Source organism: Chionomys nivalis, chromosome 19 (genome assembly GCF_950005125.1).
Source record: "Chionomys nivalis chromosome 19, mChiNiv1.1, whole genome shotgun sequence".
Lineage (NCBI taxonomy): Eukaryota > Metazoa > Chordata > Mammalia > Rodentia > Cricetidae > Chionomys > Chionomys nivalis.
Genome location: NC_080104.1, coordinates 11,556,867 through 11,580,559, shown reverse-complemented (window position 1 = coordinate 11,580,559; position 23,693 = coordinate 11,556,867). Strand labels below are relative to the sequence as shown.

At 48.4% G+C, this 23,693-nt stretch overlaps 1 protein-coding gene across 2 annotated transcripts in view; it reads right to left on the bottom strand.

The window, feature by feature from the left end:
- Positions 1-23,472, bottom strand: part of Cul9 (cullin 9) — a 43,880-nt gene extending 20,408 nt beyond the window's left edge. The window contains exons 1-17 of one of the 2 annotated variants that reach the window (XM_057794498.1): positions 23,387-23,472; positions 20,907-21,510; positions 19,836-19,990; positions 18,490-18,990; positions 17,565-17,700; positions 17,251-17,444; positions 16,380-16,785; positions 15,823-16,015; positions 9,163-9,370; positions 5,776-5,972; positions 5,220-5,437; positions 4,281-4,527; positions 4,098-4,203; positions 3,474-3,701; positions 3,118-3,208; positions 2,821-2,992; positions 424-529 (exon numbers count right to left, since the gene is read on the bottom strand). In XM_057794498.1, the coding sequence (XP_057650481.1) occupies positions 424-529; positions 2,821-2,992; positions 3,118-3,208; positions 3,474-3,701; positions 4,098-4,203; positions 4,281-4,527; positions 5,220-5,437; positions 5,776-5,972; positions 9,163-9,370; positions 15,823-16,015; positions 16,380-16,785; positions 17,251-17,444; positions 17,565-17,700; positions 18,490-18,990; positions 19,836-19,990; positions 20,907-21,501 (3,753 nt within the window). In that variant the 5' untranslated portion in view covers positions 21,502-21,510; positions 23,387-23,472. The remainder of the gene's footprint in view (positions 1-423; positions 530-2,820; positions 2,993-3,117; positions 3,209-3,473; positions 3,702-4,097; positions 4,204-4,280; positions 4,528-5,219; positions 5,438-5,775; positions 5,973-9,162; positions 9,371-15,822; positions 16,016-16,379; positions 16,786-17,250; positions 17,445-17,564; positions 17,701-18,489; positions 18,991-19,835; positions 19,991-20,906; positions 21,511-23,386) is intronic. The other variant, XM_057794499.1, reaches the window with a different exon arrangement.
- Positions 23,473-23,693: the final 221 nt, after the last annotated feature.

Sequence of the window (23,693 nt, the reverse complement as noted above, 5' to 3'; positions counted from 1 at the left end):
GCAGGGCTGGACACAGGTCTCAGCAGTTACAAAACCAGAGGACCCCAGACTGACCCCCCAGCACCTATGCTGGTGTGGTACAACTTCCTGAACCTTGCTCTCGGATCTGATGCCCTCTTTGGCATTTACGAACACTTGCACTCACACACACACAGATACACGCTTAGACACAGAATAAAAAGGAAGCAGAACAGAAACAAGTGGAGCTGGAAGCAACGCCGACAGCAATCCAGACCAGCACAGCCCGCGTTCTTAGTTGTGCACTGAGCCCAGCTGCACTTCAAGTGGTGAGGCCTTCCCAGAAGGGACCAAGAGAGCCAGCCATTCCCCAGAGACTGGGTCTTCCCCACCCAAAAAATGAGGGATGAAAACTGAACAATGGAGGGGGGGGCACACAGTAAGGGGCGGAACAAGGGTCCCCACCGTGTTAAGTTCGGTGTTGATGCAGCTGACACTGTCACCCCCAAACACCACCACCCTGGCTGGCATGTAACTTGAGTCCTCACTGGCCACAAGCAGAGTCAGCTGCCTGAGGGAAGAGAAAGGAGTCAGTGAAAACTAGGGCCACTTCATCCTCCAACTTCCTCCTCTAGCTCCTGACATGCCTGTCTTCCCCAGACCCTCAGCTTTCCCCTTTATATCCCTTCAAAGTGGTTTTACTTAAATCCCTAGATTCAATGAAAAATTAATGCCATGCTGTGCACGTAACAAACATTCCCATGTCATAACTAGCAGGTTCCTCAAGGCCAACATGACCACATGGGACAATCATCTGTCCACAGAAGCCCACCCCTTTCTATTTGAAACAGGCTACCTACCTGGCCACAGGTCCCCTCACCAACCAATGGCAAGTCTTGAACACACTACAGTCCTACAGTCTCTCTTCTTAACACTGAACATTCTCTACTAGATCACATGCACTTTCCAAAACCTTTTTTTGGTTTTTGGTTGGTTTTTTTGGCCTCCAACCCAAATTTTCATGATAGCCTGAGTATCAGCTGAAAAACAAGCTAGTTTCTTTCCTTCTTAAAAACCGTGGAGGACTCCCTGTTGTAGAATGTGGAACATCTGTTTAATGATGCAAAGATATGGTGCTTTTTTTTTTTTTTGGTTTTTCGAAACAGGGTTTCTCTGTGGTTTTGGAGCCTGTCCTGGAACTAGCTCTTGTAGACCAGGCTGGTCTCAAACTCACAGAGATCCGCCTGCCTCTGCCTCCCAAGTATGGTGCTTTTTGTGTTTGTTTGTTTGTTTGTTTTTTGAGACAGGATTTCTGTGTAACAGCCCGGCTGTCCTGAAAGTAGCTCTTGTAGACCAGGCTCATCTCCAACTCACAGAGATCAGCCTGTGTCTCTCCCCAAGTGCTGGGATTAAAGGTGTGCGTTACTGTTACATTTAACTCTGTGAAGTTGTGTTACTCTGTCTGTCTAAAACACCTGATGGTCTAATAAGGAGCTGAATGCCAATAGCTAGACAGGAGAAAGGACAGGCAGGGCTGGCAGCAGAGAGAAGAGAGAGAGTGGAGAAGACGAAGGAGTGAGAAGAGGAGGAGAGGAGGACAGCAGAGGCCAGCCATCCAGCCACATGACCAGCAATGGAGTAAGGAAAGAAAGGTATATAGATTAAAGGAAGATAAAAGCCCAGGGGCAAAAGGTAAACAGGTTAATTTAAGAAAAGCTAGCTAGAAATAAGACAAGTTAAGGATGGGCACTCAAAACAAAGAATAAGTCTCCCTGTATTTATTTGGGTTCGGAGTAGAGGGTCCCAAAAGAGCAAAGAGAAAAAAAAATCAACTACAACTCTCCAAGTTTCAGAACAAAGTTCAAAGTTCCTAGTTCACAAACTCTACAGTCTGCACCTGCCTGGCTTCACCCTGCCACTGGGATGCACCCCTCATCCCACCTAACAGCATTTTAAAAAATGCACCCAACACAGCATCCTGATTCTCCCTTTGCATGCTGCCTCTCTGCCTGGAATATCATTGAATTCTCATTATCTAACTAATTTCAATTTCAAATTTCAGCTCTGTCAACACATTGTAGAGGGAACCTTCTCTGATCCTCATTGGTCCCAGGATCCTTTCTCCTGGCTCCCTCTCCTCTCCTCTCCTCTCCTCTCCTCTCCTCTCCTCTCCTCTCCTCTCCTCTCCTCTCCTCTCCCCTCCCCTCCCCTCTCTCTCTCTCCCTCTCTCTCTCCCTCTCACAGGCTCTTCCTCTTCACGCTGACCTTAATGGCTTTGCCTGGGTTCAAGAGATCCTCCTACCCCAGCTTCTCAAGGAGTGGGACAGCCATGTCACTGTGCCTGGACCATGGTGCTTTCTTTCTCTTTATGCAATTTCTCTGCTTCTTTTAGTCCCCCCTCGAGACAGGGTTTCAATATGTAGCCCAGGCTTGAACTCTTGATCCCCTGCCTCAGCCTCCTGAGTGATGAGATTATAGGCATGCACCATCAAGCCTGATTCTCTTGATTGGCTCGCTAGCCTGGCTCCCTGTATCTGATTGTCTTTGTACCCCCAGAGCCTTGTACAGCGCTTGGCACTCTTGACATTGAACAAACACTCATGGGAAGAACAGGTAAGTGAATTGTTGATCTCTGAGCACAAGACGGTGACGTCTGTATCTGTCAGAATAACAGTACCTGGGTTCAGACGGCGAAATGTCTACACAGCACAGCAAAGACAGCCCAATGTGCCAATCATGCTTCCACTGCACAGAATGAGTTTGAGAATGTCCCCAAGAACAGGGTTCCTCATGGAGTTGTGGGACAATGTTTCTGGGAGACACACTGGTGCACTTAACACACACATACAAATGGGTTCACACCTAATAAGAACACCACGATGCATGTGCAAGGTGATGGAGTGGGAGCCGCTGCTGCCGTTGGACTCCCAGTAGGTCTTGGGGTTGCGGTCTGTCAGCTTGCTGGCCCGGTGTGGGTTGGAGGACACCTCCACCTTCTCCCAGCACTTGTCTTCCTTCACTTCCACACTGGAGCCTGGAGAAAGTGGAAAGGGGTGGGGAGACCACAGCATGGTCAGAGATAAGGAAAAGGCCTGAAGAGTGGGAAGGGAGAGGGGATGCTGGGTGGGAACCCGGGGGAAAGGGGAGGAGGGCATGTACCCTGGCAGAGATGCCTGAGGAACACATCAAAGAAGGGGATGTTGATGGGTTGGTAGGTTCGTCTATGGTCTTCAATCTGGCCCAGCACCATCTGCAGCCAGAACATGGAGCAGGGAGGAAATACAGAGGAGAAATCAGAAACACGCATGGAGGGAAGGGGCCAAGAGGCAGCAGAGCCTTCAACCCCTTTCTTGCCAAATTCGAATAGGACCATGTTGGGAAAAGTTAGGGAGCATGTGCCCAGATTTGCTGCCACTTCTGCCACATAAGGATTCCGCAGAGACCCATGAAGAGCAAGAGCCCAGCCCTCGCTTCCGGTTTATTTTCTCAGCTCTACACCCACAACCCCTCCTCACCTGAATACAGCCAGACAGAATGCTTGAGGTGAGGTTACTGTAGAGCTGGGCGTATTTCTCACACTCTGTCACCAGGTCACGGAGCTCAGAGGCCAGCAGGAGCTGTGCAGAGTGCTTGTCCATCACTTTAGAGAGGGCCTCTCTTGCCCCCAGGCAGCAAAGCACTACTGCATAATCTTTATGCATCAGAGCCAGGCGATGCAAGAAGCAGATCAGCTCCTGAGTCATCTGACCCAGAGAAAGAAAGAACAGAACGTGTCAGGGCAAGGAAGCACAGTGGCAGAGACTGAGGAAGTCTGCAAGGCTGGGAAGGGTCAAGGAGAGTGGAACAGCATACTGAGGTGCTAGGACTCCAGAGCCAGCAGGCAGTTCGGGGTCTGAGTGGTTTTAGAAGCTTCTTTCTACCTGTGCAAACTACCCCAAGAGCTAGCCTTTGTCTGACGTCACTCCAGGAAGTTCAAAGACTTTAGGATGACATCAGCCTTCCTCTTCTCCTCCTTCTCTAGTTCCCAGTGCACTCAGACCCTCAGACCTACATGCTCTGCTCAACAGCTACAGCCTCACTAGGCACACGGTGCCCAACGTTTGTTTTCCCTCCTCCAACCGCTGCCAGGGCTCTGGTACCTCAGAGTCACTGCTTGGACCACTCAGGCAATTGAGGCAGGGCTCCAAGACCTCGTGCCAGGGGAGGACCATTGCCTCAGGATAATCCAGCAGTCGTGTCATGACCCTGGTAAGGGGACGGAAACAGATAAAGCTCCAGAAGTCCCTTAGTCCCTGTGCATAGATGCCTGGACAGACCCTTACCTGAGGACTGTGAGCAGCAGAGTTCTGTTGGGCCCAGGGGCATCAAGTGTCCGCAGCAACAGGAGGAAAGGCTGGGTTTCCTGCTGGAGGCGCTTGAGGAGAGGCTTCATGGTACCCTGAGGGCCGCCTTCACGGCACAGCACACGCTCCAAGTCCAGGAAGAGTTCTGCAGAAGGGCCTCCCACCAGAGAGCGGATGAGTAACTCAGGGGATCCATCCTGACCCTGGGTGCTTGGGCTCTCCAGTGCTGTAGGCCAGACACACCACAGGGAAAATGTGCATGAGAGGCGCCTTAGAAGTCAGTCAAACCAAGAAACGGACACCCGAGGAACCACCCCCTAAACTTTCCCACATTGAGGATGTCTACGTCATAGCTTATCAAAGTATAAGAATTTTTCTTTTCTGGTCTCCAATGTTGACCTAACAACACTTGAAAAAAATACAGTATAAGGAACATTGCTGAGTTAAATACAACACATTGCAAGTCTTGGTCAGTTCCTTTTACTATTAAATGCTAGCTATAATAAGCAATACTCTTATAAAGTTTGGAGGCTTTTGTTACACACTCAAGGACACATGTTGCGTATTTCAGTATCCGCAGGCCTCGGGTTTCACCCGTTTTTTAAAACACAGAGGATTTGTTATGACATCAACAGTTCTCCTTTGGGTCCAGAAATTCTGCTTGGGGTCTAACTTGGTATGGTATTGTGCACTGATACTGCTAACACTTGGGAAACCAAGGCAAGAAGCCCTTGAGTTTGAGGTCAGCCTGGGCCACATAACCTCATATATATTACACTCCCCGACCCTGAAAAAATGCCTAGCTTGAACATTTAAGGTTTCAGTCATTTCTGGAAGAGTCCTGTACCCTTCAGTAAAGGACTGGTCACACAGTGGCACATGTCACCTGTCAACAGAACATTCCCTCCACAAGGGTACCTGCTCGTTCAGGACTTCCCCAAGGCTCTGAGTAGCGGTTGAGAAGCATCATGAGGATGGTGCGTGTGGTGGGCATTGGGTCTGTCCCTGGTGCTATCCCCGAGTGCCTAAACAAGGTGTCTCTTAACTCTTGGGTTATGATCTGGTCTCCCAAAGTGTGATGGTTGCACAATAGCAGGTTGAGAAGAAGCAGACCATTTCTCACTGCAGAGGAGCACCTAGGAGGAAGTCGATAGTGAATGCAAGAGGCAGGGAGACAAGTGCAGCTAGGTTGTAGGGTGCTCCAGTGGTCCCTCTGAGGAAGAACTCCTGACTACTGGTCCTTGGGCCACTACTCCCAATCTCATGAATGAAAGTTAGTTTTTCTGCCTTCCCTGGAAATCCCCTACGTCAACCACTTTGTCTCTCCTCCAGTGACATTCTGAGAAGGTCACCAGTGTTTACTCAAAGGGGACAACATAAGTACAATTTCTGCTGAGCACACGAGCCTGGGCCATAGGAGAAGTGGGGCTTAGGGACACAGCAAGGATCTAGAGTCTGGAGGGTAGTATCTGACCCCTCAGTGTTCAGCATCAGGACCACAGCTGCAGGGACACTAAGGAGCAAGCTCTCAGACCCTGGACGTGTAGCTGAGTCAATGCTGGCGAAGATCTCTCTGGTCATCTGGGTATCAAACAAAGGCTGGATGGAATCTCGGCTGGTCACAAAAGTGGGGATCTCTGAAGAACTGGCAATGGCTAGCATCTTCAGTGCCTGAAGGAAGAAGGCAGCAGAGTTAGGGGTGAACAGAACCATCCACAAAGGATATGGCACAGTGGTAGAGTACTTGTTTAGCATGTGCATGACCCTCCCCAAGGGAAGCTGGGAAGCTGCTGTCATCACCCTAGACACCGCGCTCTAGCACAGCTGGAGTACTGGCAAACAGGGGAGATGGGGCCTGAGGGAAGGGGGGGATGTGGGGAGGGAGGGAGGCAAAGAGGAAGCTGCAAACAGAGCAACTGAAGAGTGGGTAATAAACCCACAGGCTGATGCTCTCTCCCCTAGGTTCCCAAGCTGCCCTTTCTGTTCCTCACCACAGGATGCTGCCCTTTGACAGCCCGCAGCTAACTTCTGAGCAAGTCCTTGAGGCCGCATCCATCTCGATGACACCCACCCCTCTTTCCTGAGTTCCTCCTCTCACAGCCTCCCGGCATTCCCCTTTCTGTATTCTCTCCTGGGCCTCAAATACGGTCCCTTTTCTCCTTTCTCTCCTCCTTCTTAGGCAACCTCATCGACTCCTGTAAGACCAATATCCACACAAACCTATGCCCCCGGGCCCTGGCCAGCATCTGTCTGGCCCAAGGCTGTTCAGCCGTCTCACAAGCACAGTAGTGGGATTATAGGGAAAGCACTTGTGATGTGAAATCTTATTTGCTGGTATTACAGAGGGAATAAATTAAAAACAAACATCATGCCTTAGAGGGAAGGCTGTCTCTCTGAAACAAATGCCCAGGGAATGAACTGGTCTAGAAGCAGCACTCGGGAAAGTCAGGAGAGGCACAGGCCCCCCAAGCAAAGCTCTCCACTTCTGATTGCCCAGTGTAGCCCACACAGCTGGAGTCTATAGACTTCAAGCTACAAGCAAAATGCTGTAATTCTGTCATGGGCAAGAATATGAATTTAGGAGTAAATGCTATATTTTTGGTCATGCAATTTGAGGGGAACCAGAAAATATTTTTGCATATCAGTGGTCTAGATAATGTCTGGCTACTTTTTGAAGGAGAAGACCCAAATAACCCTGTAGCTGAACTGTGTCCTGGCCTTCCTGGATTAGCCAGCTCTGAGAGGACCTGTGGTCTTGTCCATGTGCCCACTGTACTGTGAGAGGCCACTGTCAGAAGGGCTCTGGATGAGGCTATATGCAGCCACAATGCCCACACCACAGTAGCGGAAGCACTTCGGTAGTGAGTGGTTAGGCAGTCAATCTTCTCAAGGTCTCTGGACATGCCTTCCTTCCCTGCTGTCTGACCCAGGTGGCAGAGCAATGGCAGTGTTACCTTTGTTTCACACAAATTCAGGGAGGGGTTATTTCTATACATGGGGTCCACTCAGTTTAAAAAGAAAAAACAAAAAACCACCCCCACGCCCCCCCAAAAAACCCTCTGTCATCATATCTAGGATGCTAGTCTTGCAGACTTCACCTACCTAGAATCAAGTGTGGAGGAGTCAACACACCTAAAAGCTAAACTCTCATATTCTCAGGCCCGTTTCTGTAACATGCCCCAGTTAGCAGCCCTCTCTCATGTGAGCCGGCTTCCCTAAACACGGGGCTTCAGGGACTGAACGCGGGCTTGGAAACAGGCTCCTTTACTACTGAGCCACTCACAAGAACAGCGTGGACCACATGGCGGTCACTGCTGCTTGACTAACTTCCAACATTCTGACTTTCAGATTGCTGGCTCCAGCACCTTCTACTTTCGCTTCTAATGATCCTCGCTATGTGTTATGGGAGTTCCCTTGTGCTTTTTCTTTTGGGAAATTTTGTGTGTGGTTTTGAAGGATGAAAACACATAAAATGGCAGCCTCTTTAAACAAAAATAATTCTTTGGAAAAAATTTCTGCCACTGTGGAACCATATTGTTAGTTTCCAGCTCTGAGGCAGCAGTGGCCAGCCTGCCTCAGCGGCAAGGGAGGTAGTTATGTCATCACCTGCCACCGGGTGCCTTCCCAATGTCAGTTTTTCAACCCCCTTAAAAGTGCCCGACTGTCACTCTTGCTTCTCTTGCCTTTCTTGTCTCTTCCGGTCCCTCTCTTGTCTGCCTGCCTCTCACATCCCCACTCTTGAGGCCTTTTCTTCTTTCACTCCCCCATCCCCCACCCCGCCCAAATACCTGAACTAACTCATGTTTTATTCTTTCACATATAGCGTGATAACTCTGCCTGTTCCCACACAAGTTAACACCAAGCCGCTAGAAAATTTAGATAGTAACATATGCCTGATAAATAAGGTATACTTGATAATCACGATTTATAAATTCTAAGGTATACTCAGGCTCACAGTAACATTTGTCTAGTTTCTAGTTTGTTCACGTTTAGGCTTTAGCTATTTGGATAAACCAAGCCATGTAAAAAACTGCAATATTCTATATTGGAGTGTCTGGTCCCCGAAAAAGTCCTTTTCCCAAAATCAGGCATTTAGACAAAATCCCCATTCTCTCAGGGGCTTGAAGAAAGTTCCTGCTTGCTAAAAAGGGAGTCATTCTTATCTCTGGCAAGAAGAATTTGTAGACCATTATTAATATATAACTGTGGTGCCTATTAACTTGTCAATCCCTGATCACAGGCCACACACAGCTCACACGCCTCCTTTCTCCCATCTAAGCCCATGTGCAATTATAGAGTATAAAAGATGTAGCCTTGGGCTGGAGAGATGGCTCAGAGGTTAAGAGCACTGGCTGCTCTTCCAGAGGACCTGAGTTCAGTTCACAACCATCTTAATGAGATCTGGTGCCCTCTTCTGGTCTGCAGGGACACATGCAGGCAGAACACTGAACACTGTACATAATAGGGCTGGTGACTCCGGCACTACCTATTGAATATCATTCCTTTTTGTTGTTATTTTGTTTCCCAAGACAGGGTTTCTCTGCGTAGCCCTGGCTGCCCTGGAACTCACTCTGTAAACCAGGCTGGCCTCCAACTCACAGAGATCTACCTGCCTCTGCTTCCCGACTGCTAGGATTAAATGTGTGCACTACCACTGGCCAGCTTGAGTATTATTCTTAAAAACTCCATTGTACCTTTCTCCAGTCATGCACTCAAGCTCCAAAACCACCCAGAGCCCATTCTTAGAGGTATCTGTGTTTTCCCACTTAGTCTAAGTCAGTACAGTAGATTTCCAAGGTCGCTGGCCATCCTCCCCACCTGTCCTACCCATCGCTCTCCCCAGTTCTGCCAGTGTACTCACCGCCAGTCCTGCCTGCTGTACCAAAACTGATGTCTTATATTCTTGCATGCAAACCAGCACAGCGTAGATGCCACCCTCTCTGGCAAAGAGTGGACGCCATTCGTGCTTGGTCATGAGCAGGTAAAGGAGGCGTAGGGCCAGCACCACCACCATCTTCTCTCCCACCTGGTTGGTCAGTAGCTCCACCAGTGTCTTCACTAGCTTCTCTCTGGAAAGAGAGGAGACACTGAGATTCCCTATTCCAAGCAACCTTGCCTTACTTTCCTGACATGATGTTCTCTGACCCCCTGCCAACTCCATCCATCAAGATTCAGTCTGCTCTTCTACCCCAACCTGTCTCCTGACTTTAGTCTCACTCCTGAGCCCTCCCCTCTGCAGTCTAACTGCTCCCCAGTTTCTCAATTCAAATGGCTTAAAAGTTTAAAATAAAAAAAGAAAAAATGGCAGGTAGACTTAGGAAGAGGGGAAACAGTACGTAGGAATGGTCAAGGTTTGTTTGGAAAAAAAAATCACAGTAGCTTTGTTCCTAGTTAGTCAAATATAACCAAAAGTATTTGACTGAAACTCTGGAGTGAAGATGGGGGCCAAAGAGACGAGGAGACTAAAGAAGTAATGGCAGACAGATCTCAGCCAGTGAGCAAGAACAGACTACTGAAAAGTGGATGGTGGAGCTGGGCATGGTGGCTCACACTGCAATCCCAGCATCTGGGAGACGGAGAAAGAACTGCCAAGAATCCAAGGGCAGCCTTAAGCACAGTGTGATAAACACACTTTATCTTCAAAAGTTAAAAAGCCAAAATGCAAAAGAATAAAAATCAAAATCCTGCAAACAAACAAGAAACCCACCCTGATGTCGCTGGGGTTGCAGCTCAGGGACAGAGCGGGAACTTGGTGTGTGTCATGCCTGGGGTTCAGTTCCTAGCACCTAGAAAGACAGCACCCTGCTATCCACTTGAAAAAGAGGTTAGGCTTGCTTCATGCCACTTGCAAAAATAAATTTGCAGTTGAATTTTTTTTAATATTTTTATGGTTTATTTAACTTTATTTTATGTACATTGGTGTGAAGGTGTCAGAACCTCTGGAACTAGATCTTCAGACAGTTGTGAGCTGCCATGTGGGTGCTGGGAATTGAACCCGGGTCCTCTGGAAGAGCAGTCAGTGCTCTTAACCACCGAGCCATCTCTCCAGCCCTTGAGTTTGAAATGAATATAAAAAACAAAAACAGAAATAATAGGTATTAGAAAAATAATAAAAAAATTTTTCAGAGGCTGGATGACTCAGTTGGTAAAACACTTGCTTGACAAACATGAAGACTTGAATCTAGAGCTCTTGAATCGACATAAAAAGATCTGGGCACTGAGGAGGCAGACAGGGGACGCATGGGCTTGCGGGTGGGCAACCAGTCAAGCCAAATGAGTGAGGTCTGGCTTCAGTGAGCGACTCGTCAGAAACTAGGATGAAGAGAGGTTGAGTGAGAGACCAACATTTGACCACTATGTGTCAAAAAAGCATCCGGGAACAGGATGGACCTTTCTTTTACATTTTTATTTTTAATTATGTGTGTGTGTGCTATGTGTATGCACACATGTGCAGAGGCCAGAAGAGGGCATTGGATCCCCTGGAGTGGAGTTTACAGAAGGTTGTGAGCCTCATGATGTGAATGCTTTGAGCTAAACTGAAGAATGGTCTTTCTTTCTCTTTCTTTCTTTCTTTCTTTCTTTCTTTCTTTCTTTCTTTCTTTCTTTCTTTTCTTTCTTTCTTTCCTTCTTTCTTTTTAATTTTTGAAACAGGGTTTCTCTGTGTAACAGTCCTAGCTGTCCTGGAATTAGTTTTATAGACCAGGCTGGGCCTCGAACTCACGGATATCCACCTGCCTCTGCCTCCCGAGTGCTGGGATTAAAGGTGTGTGCCACCAACGCCTGGCAAGAATAGACTCTCTTGGGCTGGAGAGATGGCTCAGTGGTTAAGAGCATTGCCTGCTCTTCCAAAGGTCCTGAGTTCAATTCCCAGCAACCACATGGTGTCTCACAACCATCTGTAAAGAGGTCTGGTGCCCTCTTCTGGCCTACAGGCATACATGTAGACAGAATATTGTATACATAATAAATAAATATTTAAAAAAAAAAAAGAATAGACTCTCTTAATAGGACAGAAAAATTTTGAGGCTATAAAAAGCTGAAAACTATAGCAAACTAAAAACTTTAGCACACCAAAAGACACTACAAATAAGATTAAGAGGGAAACGTACGAGCTGCTGATGTCCAAGAAAAACACTGATAGAGCAAGACATGGAGGTTTATGTCTGCAGTCCCAGCTAGCTATGATCTCAACACTGAGATGTGAAGGAAGGGGATCACAAGTTCAATGTCAGTCCAGGCACTGCAGTATGAGACTCTGTCTCAAAATACAACTCTCCTTTTCATAGAAAAAACAAAAAATAAAACCAAAATGTTGGTTGTGAGCCAGAGAGCTGCGAGTCCTGAGAGTGAAGGCTAGCCCTAGTCACACCGTGGGGAAGGCTAGCCCTAGTCACACTGTGGGGAAGGCTAGCCCTAGTCACACCGTGGGGAAGGCTAACCCTAGTCACACTGTCATGAAGGCTAGCCCTTGTCACACTGTCATGAAGGCTAGCCCTAGTCACACCGTGGGGAAGGCTAGCCCTAGTCACACTGTCATGAAGGCTAACCCTTGTCACACCGTGGGGAAGGCTAGCCCTAGTCACACTGTCATGAAGGCTAACCCTTGTCACACCGTGGGGAAGGTTAGCCCTAGTCACACTGTCATGAAGGCTAGCCCTTGTCACACCGTGGGGAAGGCTAGCCCTAGTCACACCGTGGGGAAGGCTAGCCCTTGTCACACCGTGGGGAAGGCTAACCCCTGTCACACCGTGGGGAAGGCTAACCCCTGTCACACTGTGATGAAGGTTAACTCTTTTTTAAAAAAATATTTATTTATTTATTTGTTTGTTTGTTTGTTTGTTATGTATACAATAGTCTATCTGTGTGTATGCCTGCAGGCCAGAAGAGGGCATCAGACTTTATTACAGATGGTTGTGAGCCACCATGTGGTTGCTGGGAATTGAACTCAGGACCTTTGGAAGAGCAGGCAATGCTCTTAACCACTGAGCCATCTCTCCAGCCCCCGAAGGTTAACTCTTGTCACACCGTGGGGAAGGCTAACCCTTGTCACACAGTGATGAAGGTTAACCCTTGTCACACCGTGGGGAAGGCTAACCCTTGTCACACCGTGGGGAAGGCTAACCCTTGTCACACCGTGGGGAAGGCTAACCCTTGTCACACCGTGGTAAAGGCTAACCCCTGTCACACCGTGATGAAGGCTAACCCTTGTCACACAGTGTCACACAGTGATGAAGGTTAACCCTTGTCACACCGTGGGGAAGGCTAACCCTTGTCACACCGTGGTAAAGGCTAACCCCTGTCACACCGTGATGAAGGTTAACCCTTGTCACACTGTGGGGAAGGCTAACCCTTGTCACAAAGTGGTGAAGGCTAACTCTTGTCACACCGTGGGGAAGGCTAACCCTTGTCACAAAGTGGTGAAGGCTAACTCTTGTCACACCGTGGGGAAGGCTAACCCTTGCCACAGTGATGAAGGTTAACCCTTGTCACACCGTGGGGAAGGCTAACCCTTGCCACACAGTGGCCAACACAGGTGAGAGGGCCAGGAACTACAACCCAAGCAGAGACCCTCTTAGAAGGAGCACAAGTCCTGACCTACCTCATCAGCACCTTACAGTAAGCAGATCATGAACTGGTGACTAAGTGCACAGCTGTTTCTGTAGTTGGACGTCACTGTTTTTGATACAGGGCCAGCCTCAAACTCTCTGTCCTCCTGCCTCTGCTTCCCAGGGTGAGGATTAGAGACATGCTCACCACACCCAGCTGCAAACTAGGACTGGTTATGATTACTTAATCTAACATGGATGATACCTATGAACAAGGTAAAACAGAAGTTGGAATGTTCACCAAAGTGTTAGCTGGGTATCCCTACAGAAAAGCCTTTTTGGATAATTTTTCTCTAATTCTGTCTATTCATCCTTCCTTCCTTCCTCCTCCTTTTTTCAGACAGTGTCTTTCCATGTACTCTTGGCTAGCCTGAAACTCACGAGCCATGAACTTGCAGGATTTGCCTGCCTTTGCCGCGAGGCTGAGACTACAAACATCGCCACCATGTCTGGTTTCTGCCTTCTTACACTGATAGTGGTTCTCCTGTGGTCGCAAAAATAAAGCTAACATGGTTTAAAAACAAACAAAATATTTAACACAGAGGGGCTGGAGAGATGGCTCAGTGGTTAAGAGCATTGCCTGCTCTTCCAAAGGTCCTGAGTTCAATTCCCAGCAACCACATGGTGGCTCACAACCATCTGTAATGGGGTCTGGTGCCCTCTTCTGGCCTGCAGGCATACACACAGAATATTGTATACATAATAAATAAGTATTTAAAAAAATATTTAACACAGATAACAAATAATTTAAGAATGCCTTTAATCCCAGCACTCGGGAGGCAGAGGCAGGCGGATCTCTGTGAGTTCGAGACCAGCCTGGTCTACAAGAGCTAGTTCCAGGACAGGCTCCAAAACCACAGAGAAACCCTGTCTCGAAAAACCAAAAAAAAAAAAAAGAAAAAATAATGCCTTTAAATCTTTAAGAAAAAAGGAACAGCTCAATAAAAAGTGAGGGAAAGATACAATATTCCATAAACAGGATATTTATGGAGGCAGAAACAAATTCACACAAATACGTCTAATGTCATCAGAAGTTAACAGAGACAGCCACTGATGAGTCAAAATCTTGTTGACTTGGGCCTCCCAGATGGCCCAGGGGGTAACAACACCTGCTGCCAAGTCTGATGGCCTGGGTTAGAGCAGCAGCCACACGGTGGAAGGAGGGAACCAGCTTGCTCAGGTTGTCCTCTGATCTCCACATACATGCCACAGCACGCGTGCGCGTACACACACACACACATGCACGCATGCACATACGCACGCACACACACACACGCCAGTCTGATCCATTAGAAAGCAAAACTGTGCTGGCCACGGTACGGGAAATGCGGACAGCAGAGCAGTGGACTTGAAGTCGGCTGCAGCCACATCATAGCTCTATGCAACAGTGAAAATAATGACTGACAAAAAGTCCTCTAAAGAAATGCCACACAAGAGCATGACCACAGACGCTAAAACACAAATACAAATACATCACATGCAATTTCCCAAATAATATACACAATTTTTTTTCTTTTTTCTTTCTTCTTTTTTCTTTTTGGTTTTTTAACAGCCCTGGCTGTCCTTGCACTCGCTCTGTGGACTGGCTGGATGTGAATTCACAGAACTCCTTCTGCCTCTGCTTCCTAAGTGTTGGGATTAAGGGCATGCGCCACCACTGCCAGGCTAGTACACACAATTTTAATGTTTTTATGCACCATGTTTTTAAAAAATCTAATTTATACCTTTAAAATATTATAAAAATCTTTACAAACAAAAATTACCTATGTTTTACTATTTATTTTAAATGTCTGATTGTACGTCTGTGACTCTGTGGACACGCACACTCGGGGCAGGTGTGTGGAGCCCCTGGAGCAGCGGTCACAGACGCTTATGAGCTGCGCAAGTGGGTGCTGGGAAGCGAACCCAGGTCCTCGGAAAAACATCTCTCTAGTCATACAGTGCAGTGATATAGGTGGCCTGAGGGTACATCTGACAACGGAGAAAGAAAGGGACAGAGAAAGAAGGGGACATTGTTCTGTTACAAGCTGTGGCCCAGGCCGGTGCCCCTTCAGACTACAGAGCTACCTCCTTCCATTCCTCTCTCTCCCCCTCTCTCCTCTTACTAACCCACTCTTAAGTCTTTCTCTTTCTTTCCGGGCTAACTCAAATTTGTTTGACTTCTAAATTCTGTGATTATAGGTTTGTGTCACCACATCCCAGCAGGGCTTTCCTTCAATATTCCTTCACAGGAACCTTTTTAAAAATGAGAGTGTACTTGTGTAATAATGAAATCAGGAGAAACTTGAAAAATAAAAAGAAAGTAGGAACAGAAGAAAAAGAAAAGAGAAAAAAATTTTTTAGACAAGATCTTATTATGCAACCCAGGCTGGCCTCAAGCTCATGATCCCCCTGCCTCAGCTTCCCAAATCCTAGGATTAGGCCTGTGCCACCACACTTGGCTTGAAAAGAATTTTTAAATAGGGCCAGAAGCCCTGGGTTTGGATCCTAGCTCTGCTATCTGCAGAATTCTGAGCTTTTTTCATATAAACTATAATAATATATAATTATATTTAATTATATATTAAAATTTCATTATTAATATATATTAAAGTTATATATAATAATTTTATTTTCATGAGATGAATTCTCAGTTTTTTTTCACGTAAACTATAATACTAATATTACCACAGGACTAATGGCATCATTGTTTCTGTGGTGGCAGACTGATTTAATGAGAGCACGCGTGTAAATTAATGGGAACACTCAAAGAGCATGCTATTACCCAGTCTTCTGCTCCACGGCTCCTCAGGCCCCACATTTCCTTCATCCCCCGCCTTTCCACCTCTTGACTTCATTACTCCCTCCTTCCCTCCTACCATCACCCTGAACAGCTACAGCTTCAATCCAACCTCTTCCCTCAGCAACATGCTAACCTCAATGTTCTGTCAGGACGGACCAGTGGGTGGTCCCACTCAGTGACCTCCTCCACAGCCTGGGAGAGGGCACAGAGCCCCGAGAGCTGCAGGTCTATGTCCAGGCTGGAGATCTGCACAGTGGCCAGGACCGCTGCCACATGCTGATCCAGTGCGCTGCGTGGACCAGGACCCCGCAAGGCTCTGGCCATTTCTGTAATTAGTGAGGGAAAGGCAGTAGCTAAAACAACGGTGATTCCTCCAAGCTGGATGTTTTTAGAGTGAAGCCCGGCTCTGTTAGCAGCAGTGTTCACCACTGCAGCTCAGCACTCCTGGCTGAGCCAGAGCACGTAAAGATCACACCCAAAGAGGAGATGCCTGTGAAACCGAAGATACTGAAGAGAGGGGGGCTGTCAATTATAATCACGTTCATGTGCAGACACGTGTGTGCTTTCAAGGCTTTTCTGCCAAGAAAGGGCCCTTCCTCCATGGTTCTCCCTCCACTCTACCCACTTCATCTGGGCCAATGCATGTCTTGTTCTAATGCCCTTGCCTTCCCCTCCCAGAACTCAACTCACCAGCAGCTGCCTCTTGTGTTTCAGGGGACAGGGTCATCCCCTCTGTCACCAGAAGCTGACTGAATAGTTGTGAGTCACTCTGGGCTTTGGAGGACTCGGTCTTTGCACCGGCAGGCTCTGCCTCTGCCTTTGAGGGCTCAGTGTTGGCCTTGCAGGACTCAGCTTCTTCCTCTGAGAAGCTGGCTGCCGACTTTGACTCCTCCTCTGGCTCTGGGGTACAGGAGTGACTCCAGGAAGAAGACAAGCTGTTCAGTTCCTCAGGCATTAGTCCATACTTGGTGTAGATTTGGGAGTTGAGCAGGTCACAGAGGTTGTTGCCCTCAAAGCGCTTACTGAGAACCTGCAGCACCCCCTCAGCCACCTCTATGGGTACAGAGAGCTCACCTAGGGCTTTTTCACCCAGGGCCTGTCAATCCAAAGGGTATTAGTTTCAGGGACAACACAGAGTTTCTAGGAACATCATGGGAAGTATCTCCCTGCCATTCGCCCCTATCTCCTACATGCTAGACCCTCAAAGTATGCCTCCTCCATTAGTGGAACCTCCATAGGCTTCAACTATTAGCTCTCTGCCCCCCACCCCCCACCCCCCACCCAGGTGACATTCCACGGTTAGAATTTTCCCCCGGATAGCTGGGCGGTGGTGGCGCACGCCTTTAATCTCAGCACTTGGGAGGCAGAGGCAGGCGGATCTCTGTGAGTTCGAGACCAGCCTGGTCTACAAGAGCTAGTTCCAGGAAAGGCTCCAAAACCACAGAGAAACCCTGTCTCGAAAAACCAAAAAAAAAAAAAAAAAAAAAAAAAGAATTTCCCCCAGAGTGCCCAGCTCTAACGCACAACATCCCTCAATCCAGACACCTCAGGCTTCTGGTACCTTATCCAGTTTCTCACGCAAATTCTGGAAAATGGGCTGCTGCTCACACAAGTCTAACTTCTTGATGAAGAAAAGCAGTTCCCACCACTCTGCCTGGGTCAGGCATCCTGACTCCTCACTCTTGCAGGGCTCCGGCTGGAGATATGGCAGTGAGTACAGGCCATCTGGAGGTTTCCGGTCCCAGGAGGGAAATGCTAAGGATGTAGGAAGTTAGTTTCTGAACCTCTGGGGCAGGCCCCACTCAGAAATGGCTTAGTGCTAGCCAGTGCCCCTTGGTTCTGCAACACACTACCCATGACCTCTCCAAGGCTCACCTGTGCCTGATACAGTGGCCCCTTCTCTCTTCTCCACAACTGCTGCAGCAGAATCCCCAGTGGCCTCCTTAGGCCCCAGGATCTCCAGCATGTGCCAGTGTACCCAGTAGGCGCGGCCAGTTGACTGCCAGAAGACCTGGTAGAAGGGAAGAGTTGAGAGGACTCAGCCCTCTGACCAGACCACAACTGGCTAGGCCTACAGGAATCACATGACTAACAGCTTCCTGACAACATGGGGGGCGAGTGGGCCCTATCTTTTATCCTTCATGGCCTCTACTCCCGCAATCCTTGGCATCCTCCCTGCTGACAGCAATAGGGGCATCTCAGCATGTTATATTCTGCTTCCTGACCCTGTGACCTCACAGCCCACCTATGCCACTGAAAGACCCTCACCCCGGGTTCATCACCCAAACTGCTAGCATTTGTAACGCCACTTGCAAGGCCAGTACCTCATAGTAGCCAAACCTCCTCGGCCCTCTTGTGTACAGATTCTTTTGTTTTAATAACTACTCCACATCTAGGGGGTTTCTCTTCATCATCACCATCACCACCATCATCATCATCATTTATGGGTCTCTCTATACATCCTGGCTATCCTGGGACTTGCTATGTTGAACAGGCTGGCCTCAAAACTAGAGATCTACCTGCCTCTGCCTCTTGAGTGGCCCTCCTTTATATCTTTTTGTTGTTGAAACAGGGTCTCATGTAGCCAAGACTAGCCCTCCAACTTGCTATGTAGCCAAGGATGACTTTAAACTTCCAATCCCCCTGCCTCCACCTCTCCAGTGCTGAGATTACAAACATAGACCCATTCCCAGCTTTATATGGTGCTGGGGATTAAACCCAGGGCCTCAGCTATGCTAGGCAAGCAGTCTATCTACTGGGCTGTATTTTCAGGCTATGCCCGCCACTGTTTGACCCCCACCTGCACAGGGGGCACACCATTGTTGCTCTGCTGGAACTCGCCCTCATCACCAGCACTGATTTCCTCGTAGTCATCGAGGATCCGAACTCGCATGCCAGGCTGCACTGTCTGCTGAACATATTCACCATAACCACTACGGCTAGAAAATTCAGAGCGATGGCGGAAGGCCCGCCCTTGCTTCCTGGGAGTAGTGACAATGGTGGGCAGTAACAGTGGAAGGCCTGAAATGCAGGGCTGAAAGATGGACCGGGGCGGCCGGGGTGGCACAGTGCCCTGCTCACTAAGGTTCCGGGCCCAGCCCATGCTCCGCACCAGCTCTGAAATGAGGCTGCCCACTGCCATACTGAACTCTAGCTCCCGCTGGCCCAGGCTCTTTTCTTTTGAGAGACACAGAGAGCTCTGGTCTCCAGCTCCCGGCTCTGGACTATTATTCAGCTGATCCAGCAGGGAAGTGACACACAGGTAGCGCTTCACCAGGGAGAAGAGCAGCTTCCCAGGGATCTGCAAGACACAAGCCTTGGTTTAAGTCCTCTCCTGCCGGTCATCTCCTTGCCCCTCAGTATCTTCCTCTACAGACAAATGAGGAAGCCTCACTCCTCAGCCTGCACTTCTCAGGTTGATTTGTCTAAGAAACACAAAAGAATTACCTTTTTAAAAAATTATTTATATGCATGGGTATTTTGCCTGTATGTATGTCTGTGTAGGATGTTTGTATCTAGTGCCTGTGGAAGCAAGAAGAGGGTAATCAGATCTCTTGGAACTAGAATTACAGATGGTTGTTAGCTAATACATGGGTGCTGGGAATTGAACCTGGGTCCTCTGGAAGAGCAGTCAGTGCTCTTAATCACAGAACCATCTCTCTAGCTGACAAAGTAATTATCTTAAAACACAGATTCTTGTATTTGCTTTTGTGTATACTTGTGTGTTGTCTGCATTGTGACACTCGCGTGTGGGGGTACATGTGCATGTGTGCACACAACTGAAGTAGCCCAAGGTAGACATCAGGTATCTCTCCTGATCACGGTTCACCTTACATACAAAACCTCTCCCTGAACCCAGAGCTCCCCATTTTAGCTCATCTGGCTAGCTCTTTCACTTGCTGGCTGGACTGGAGGCAGGCTGCCATAAACCACCCAGCTTTACGTGGGTTCTAAAGATCCTAACTCTTGTTGGTTTGCTTTTCCAGATTCTAGCCTTAGCTCCTGGTATTAGAAATCCTCAACGGGGGAGGCTGACTCTTTACTCTGTCTAGCCCTTCAGGGTGCTCAGGTGCTAGCCCACAGTCCTGGACACAGCTTGAGAAACAGCACCATGTACCCAGCATTCCTGCACAACTGGCAGAGTACCTGAGGAAGGTGGATGCCCTCAAAGGCCATGCAGCGCTCTTCAGTGGAGGTGCTCTCTGCAAACAACGCTAGTAAGGTGTAGCGGCTGTCAAAATCCATGAGCTGCTCGATGCCATCTTGCTGGCTCAGTGACAGAAGGACGTGAGCCCGACTCCCTGCAAGCCACACGCAGTCCAAATCTTCTCAATCCCCATTGCTTTTCCCTGCCTATCCTAGGCTTTTCCTTCCCCAGAGGCTTTTAAACTTCTCTGTGACTGAGACCCAAGGCAAGAAATACACTTTATATGTAACCTAGCACAAATACACACAGAGAACTGAAACATAACACCACATTATTAAACTTAAAATTACTAAATTCAGGGCTGGAGAGATGGCTCAGAGGTTAAGAGCGCTGGCTACTCTTCCAGAGGTCCTGGGTTCGATTCCCAGCACCCACATGGTGGCTCACAACCATCTGTAATGAGATCTGGTGTCCTCTTCTAGCCTGTAGGCAAACATGCAGTCAGAACACTATATAGACAATAAAAATATTTTTTAATATTTATTTAAATAAATATTTTTTCAAATTTTTAGTAATTAAAAATTACTAAATTCTGTGTACTGATACATACACACACACATTTTTTTTCTCTGTTTTGTTTTTTTCAAGACAGGGTCATACTATGTAGCCCTGATTGTCCTGGATCTCTCACCAGACTAGGCTGGTCTTAAACTCACAGAGACCCAACTGCCTCTTCCAAGTGCTAAGATTAAAGACATGTGCCCCTATACCAAACTGTGTACAGATATTTTAATATTTTAAGTTGGCTGTAACCCCTCCCCATACTAATTTTATAATCAACTAATACATCTCAAATATTCAACAAATGCCAGTCTGCCCACTTTACTCTCTACCACAAAGAAAGTGGCAGATAAACCCCGCGTCTTTTTGTCCTGTGTGTACCATTCATTATATTTCCTTACCTTGAGCTGCTACTTATTAGTAATGGCTGGGAACTGTCCGCAGCTCTTTCCTTACTCTTAGTGCCCCCTTCTCTCCCTGCTACCCCCGCCCCCGGCACTTTCCCTCACCAGCGTCATGGGCTGCCAGAGCCTGCAGCATCTTGCCCGCACTCCGGCGGATCTGAGGCTCAGGACTGCACAGCATACGCATAAGCAGATCGAGGGCTCCGGTCTCCCTGAAGACTCCAGCGAGTGGTCCAATGCTGGCATAGGCACTCAGCACGTGGACAGTGTGGAGCACAGCAGCCACCAGGCTTGAGCTCCCACCTTCTGCCAGCTGCCGGGTGGCCCTGCGTACCAGTGCCCGCACATCAGCCTCCATCTCTGCCACTGCCAACTCATCCAGGTCTCCTGGATCTTGTGGGAAGCTTCCTAACTCTCCGGCAGAATCATCCTGAGGTCCTTTAGATAGTGTTCGCTCTCGCAATAGCAAGGGGCAGTTGGCATAGACCTCTGGGGCTGACAGCCACATGAGGAGGTGCTCCGGCTTGTCTTCCTCTCCATTTACTTTGCCCTCTTCTCCACACTTGAGGACACGCCATCGGATCAGGTATTCAGGATGTCCATCGTGTCCAGGCCTCTGTCGAATGAGTTCTTCAGGGTATGCCTGCAGTTGGGGCCCCAGGGGTACCATAAGGTTCCCTGCTCGTTGTTCCCCTACCATCCTGACCTCCTGGAATACACAGGGAGAAAGATAGGCAGGATGTGAAAGAGAAAACCACCACATGGAACATGATGGGATTGTGCAGCAAAATGGGGTAGGTGGTGACTGGTGGGCTGCGTGACGAAATTTAGAACACGGGCAGAAAAGACAAAGTATAGGACAGGATAAAATAAGCAGCTATATTTATATAAGATATATATTCCATGAGAGGAGATTACAATGAAAAGAGCAAGGAGATGAAGCATTTCAGGAATGGAAGAGGGCTGGGGCTAGAGCTCAAAAGTAGTGGCCCTGTCTAGCGTGTGAGAGGCTGAGCACTGGGGGAGGGGGCTATGGGTACTGAAGAAATGGCACAGGGGTTAAAAGCACTTGCTGCCGGGTTGGAGAGATGGCCCAGAGGTTAAGAGCACTGGCTGCTCTTCCAGAGGTCCTGAGTTCAATTCCCAGCAACCACATGGTGGCTCACAACCATCTATAATGAGATCTGATGTCCTCTTCTGGCCTGCAGGCATACATGCAGGCAGAATATTGTATACATAATAAATAAATAAAATCCTAAAAAAAAAAAGCACACTTGCTACCATATGAGATGACCAGGGTCAGTACCCAGCACCCACATGGCAGCTCAAGACCATCTGTAACTCCAGTTCCAGAGGTCTGACACCCTCTTCTGACTTCCAAGGCACTGCATACACATGGTGCACATACATACATACAGACAGACGAAACATTCATTCACATATTTATTATTTAAAAATATTTGTTTATGATATATTATATATGATATGCGTGTGTGTGTGTATGTGTGTGTTTTGCCTCTATGTTTGTGTACCCCGTGCTTGCCTGGTGACATTGGAGGCCAGAAGAGGGAATTAGATCCCCTGGAATTATAGTTACAGATGTTGTCAGGTTGTCAGAACTATATGGGTGCTGGGGACTGAATCCAGAGCTTCATAGATGCTAGGAAAGCACTCTACCAACTGAACTACACCTCCTGTCCCATAAATCTCTTATTTAAAGGCTATGAATTTAAGCATGGTGTGCTGGCACATGCCTACAGGCTGAGGCAAGAAAATCACTATTTTGAAGCTAGGCTGGGCTACACAGAAAGTTTCAGGCCAACCCCAACTACATAGTAAGACCATCTTTTAAAAAACAAAAACAAAACTGCACATAGTTAAGCCCGTAAGTGCTCACTAAAAGTTACTACATAATCTACATAATCTAATATTATTCTTTGATGGAGACGTAGGCAGCAGGCAGCAGATGGGAATGGGTATTGAGGCAGACTATTATTGGGAATAAAATGATGAGAAAAAAGGTTTGTGTGATTTGAAACAGTGTAGTGCAATGGGGAAAGTAGAATGGAAGGCAACCACGATGAAGAAATGGTGATCAGAGCAGGCCGGCATGTCAGGGTACACAGAAGAAAGGAGGAGTCAAGTAAGACGTGAGCCTCAATGGTGATGGATCCACTTAGCATGGCAGGGAGGCTAGGAGATAATCATTGATGCCACAGCGGCTGTTCATTAGCACAGGACCGAGTCAGTTACCCGCTTGGCCTGGGGGGCGGGGACGGAATAGGGAGGACCTAGACCAGGAGCGTCCAGACCGGCGTGAAGCTGACGCCTCGCCTCGGGGACTGAACAGAAAGCAGCGTGACCGCGTCCGCCCGTGCTAGACTCCAGAGACGGAGGAGCCGGCCAAGCACCGCGCTGGGAATGGTCTGGGGGGTGCGGGGGGGCAGGGGTGAGGATGGCGGGCGCGGGCGCGCGAGCTGACAGGACCAGCGAGACCCCACATCCCTCTCCAGTCCCAAGGAGACGGGGTTAGGGATTTGAGGCTGGGGAAGGGGAAAGGACCGGTCGGCGCAGAACTCTCTTACCTCTCACCGCCCGGCTCGACCCTCACTGGCATCCAGCAGCGGGTCCCACAGCTCGGCCCGCCTCCTCCACAACTCCTTTCCGGGTCACACGCCGGGTACACGCACAAGCCCGGCGGCTACGGGTCCCACCGTGGCCCACTGCGAGCGTGGCAAAACGGCGCGTGAATGGAGCATGCGTACTAGCCGGGAGAGTCCGCAGCCAGTGTCCTTTCCAGCTAGTCAGGTGTGAAGCAACCTCTCTCCACCGGGGATCCATTTTCCTCATCCACCTATGGTTAGCACCCACTCCTGGATTGTTAACCCATAT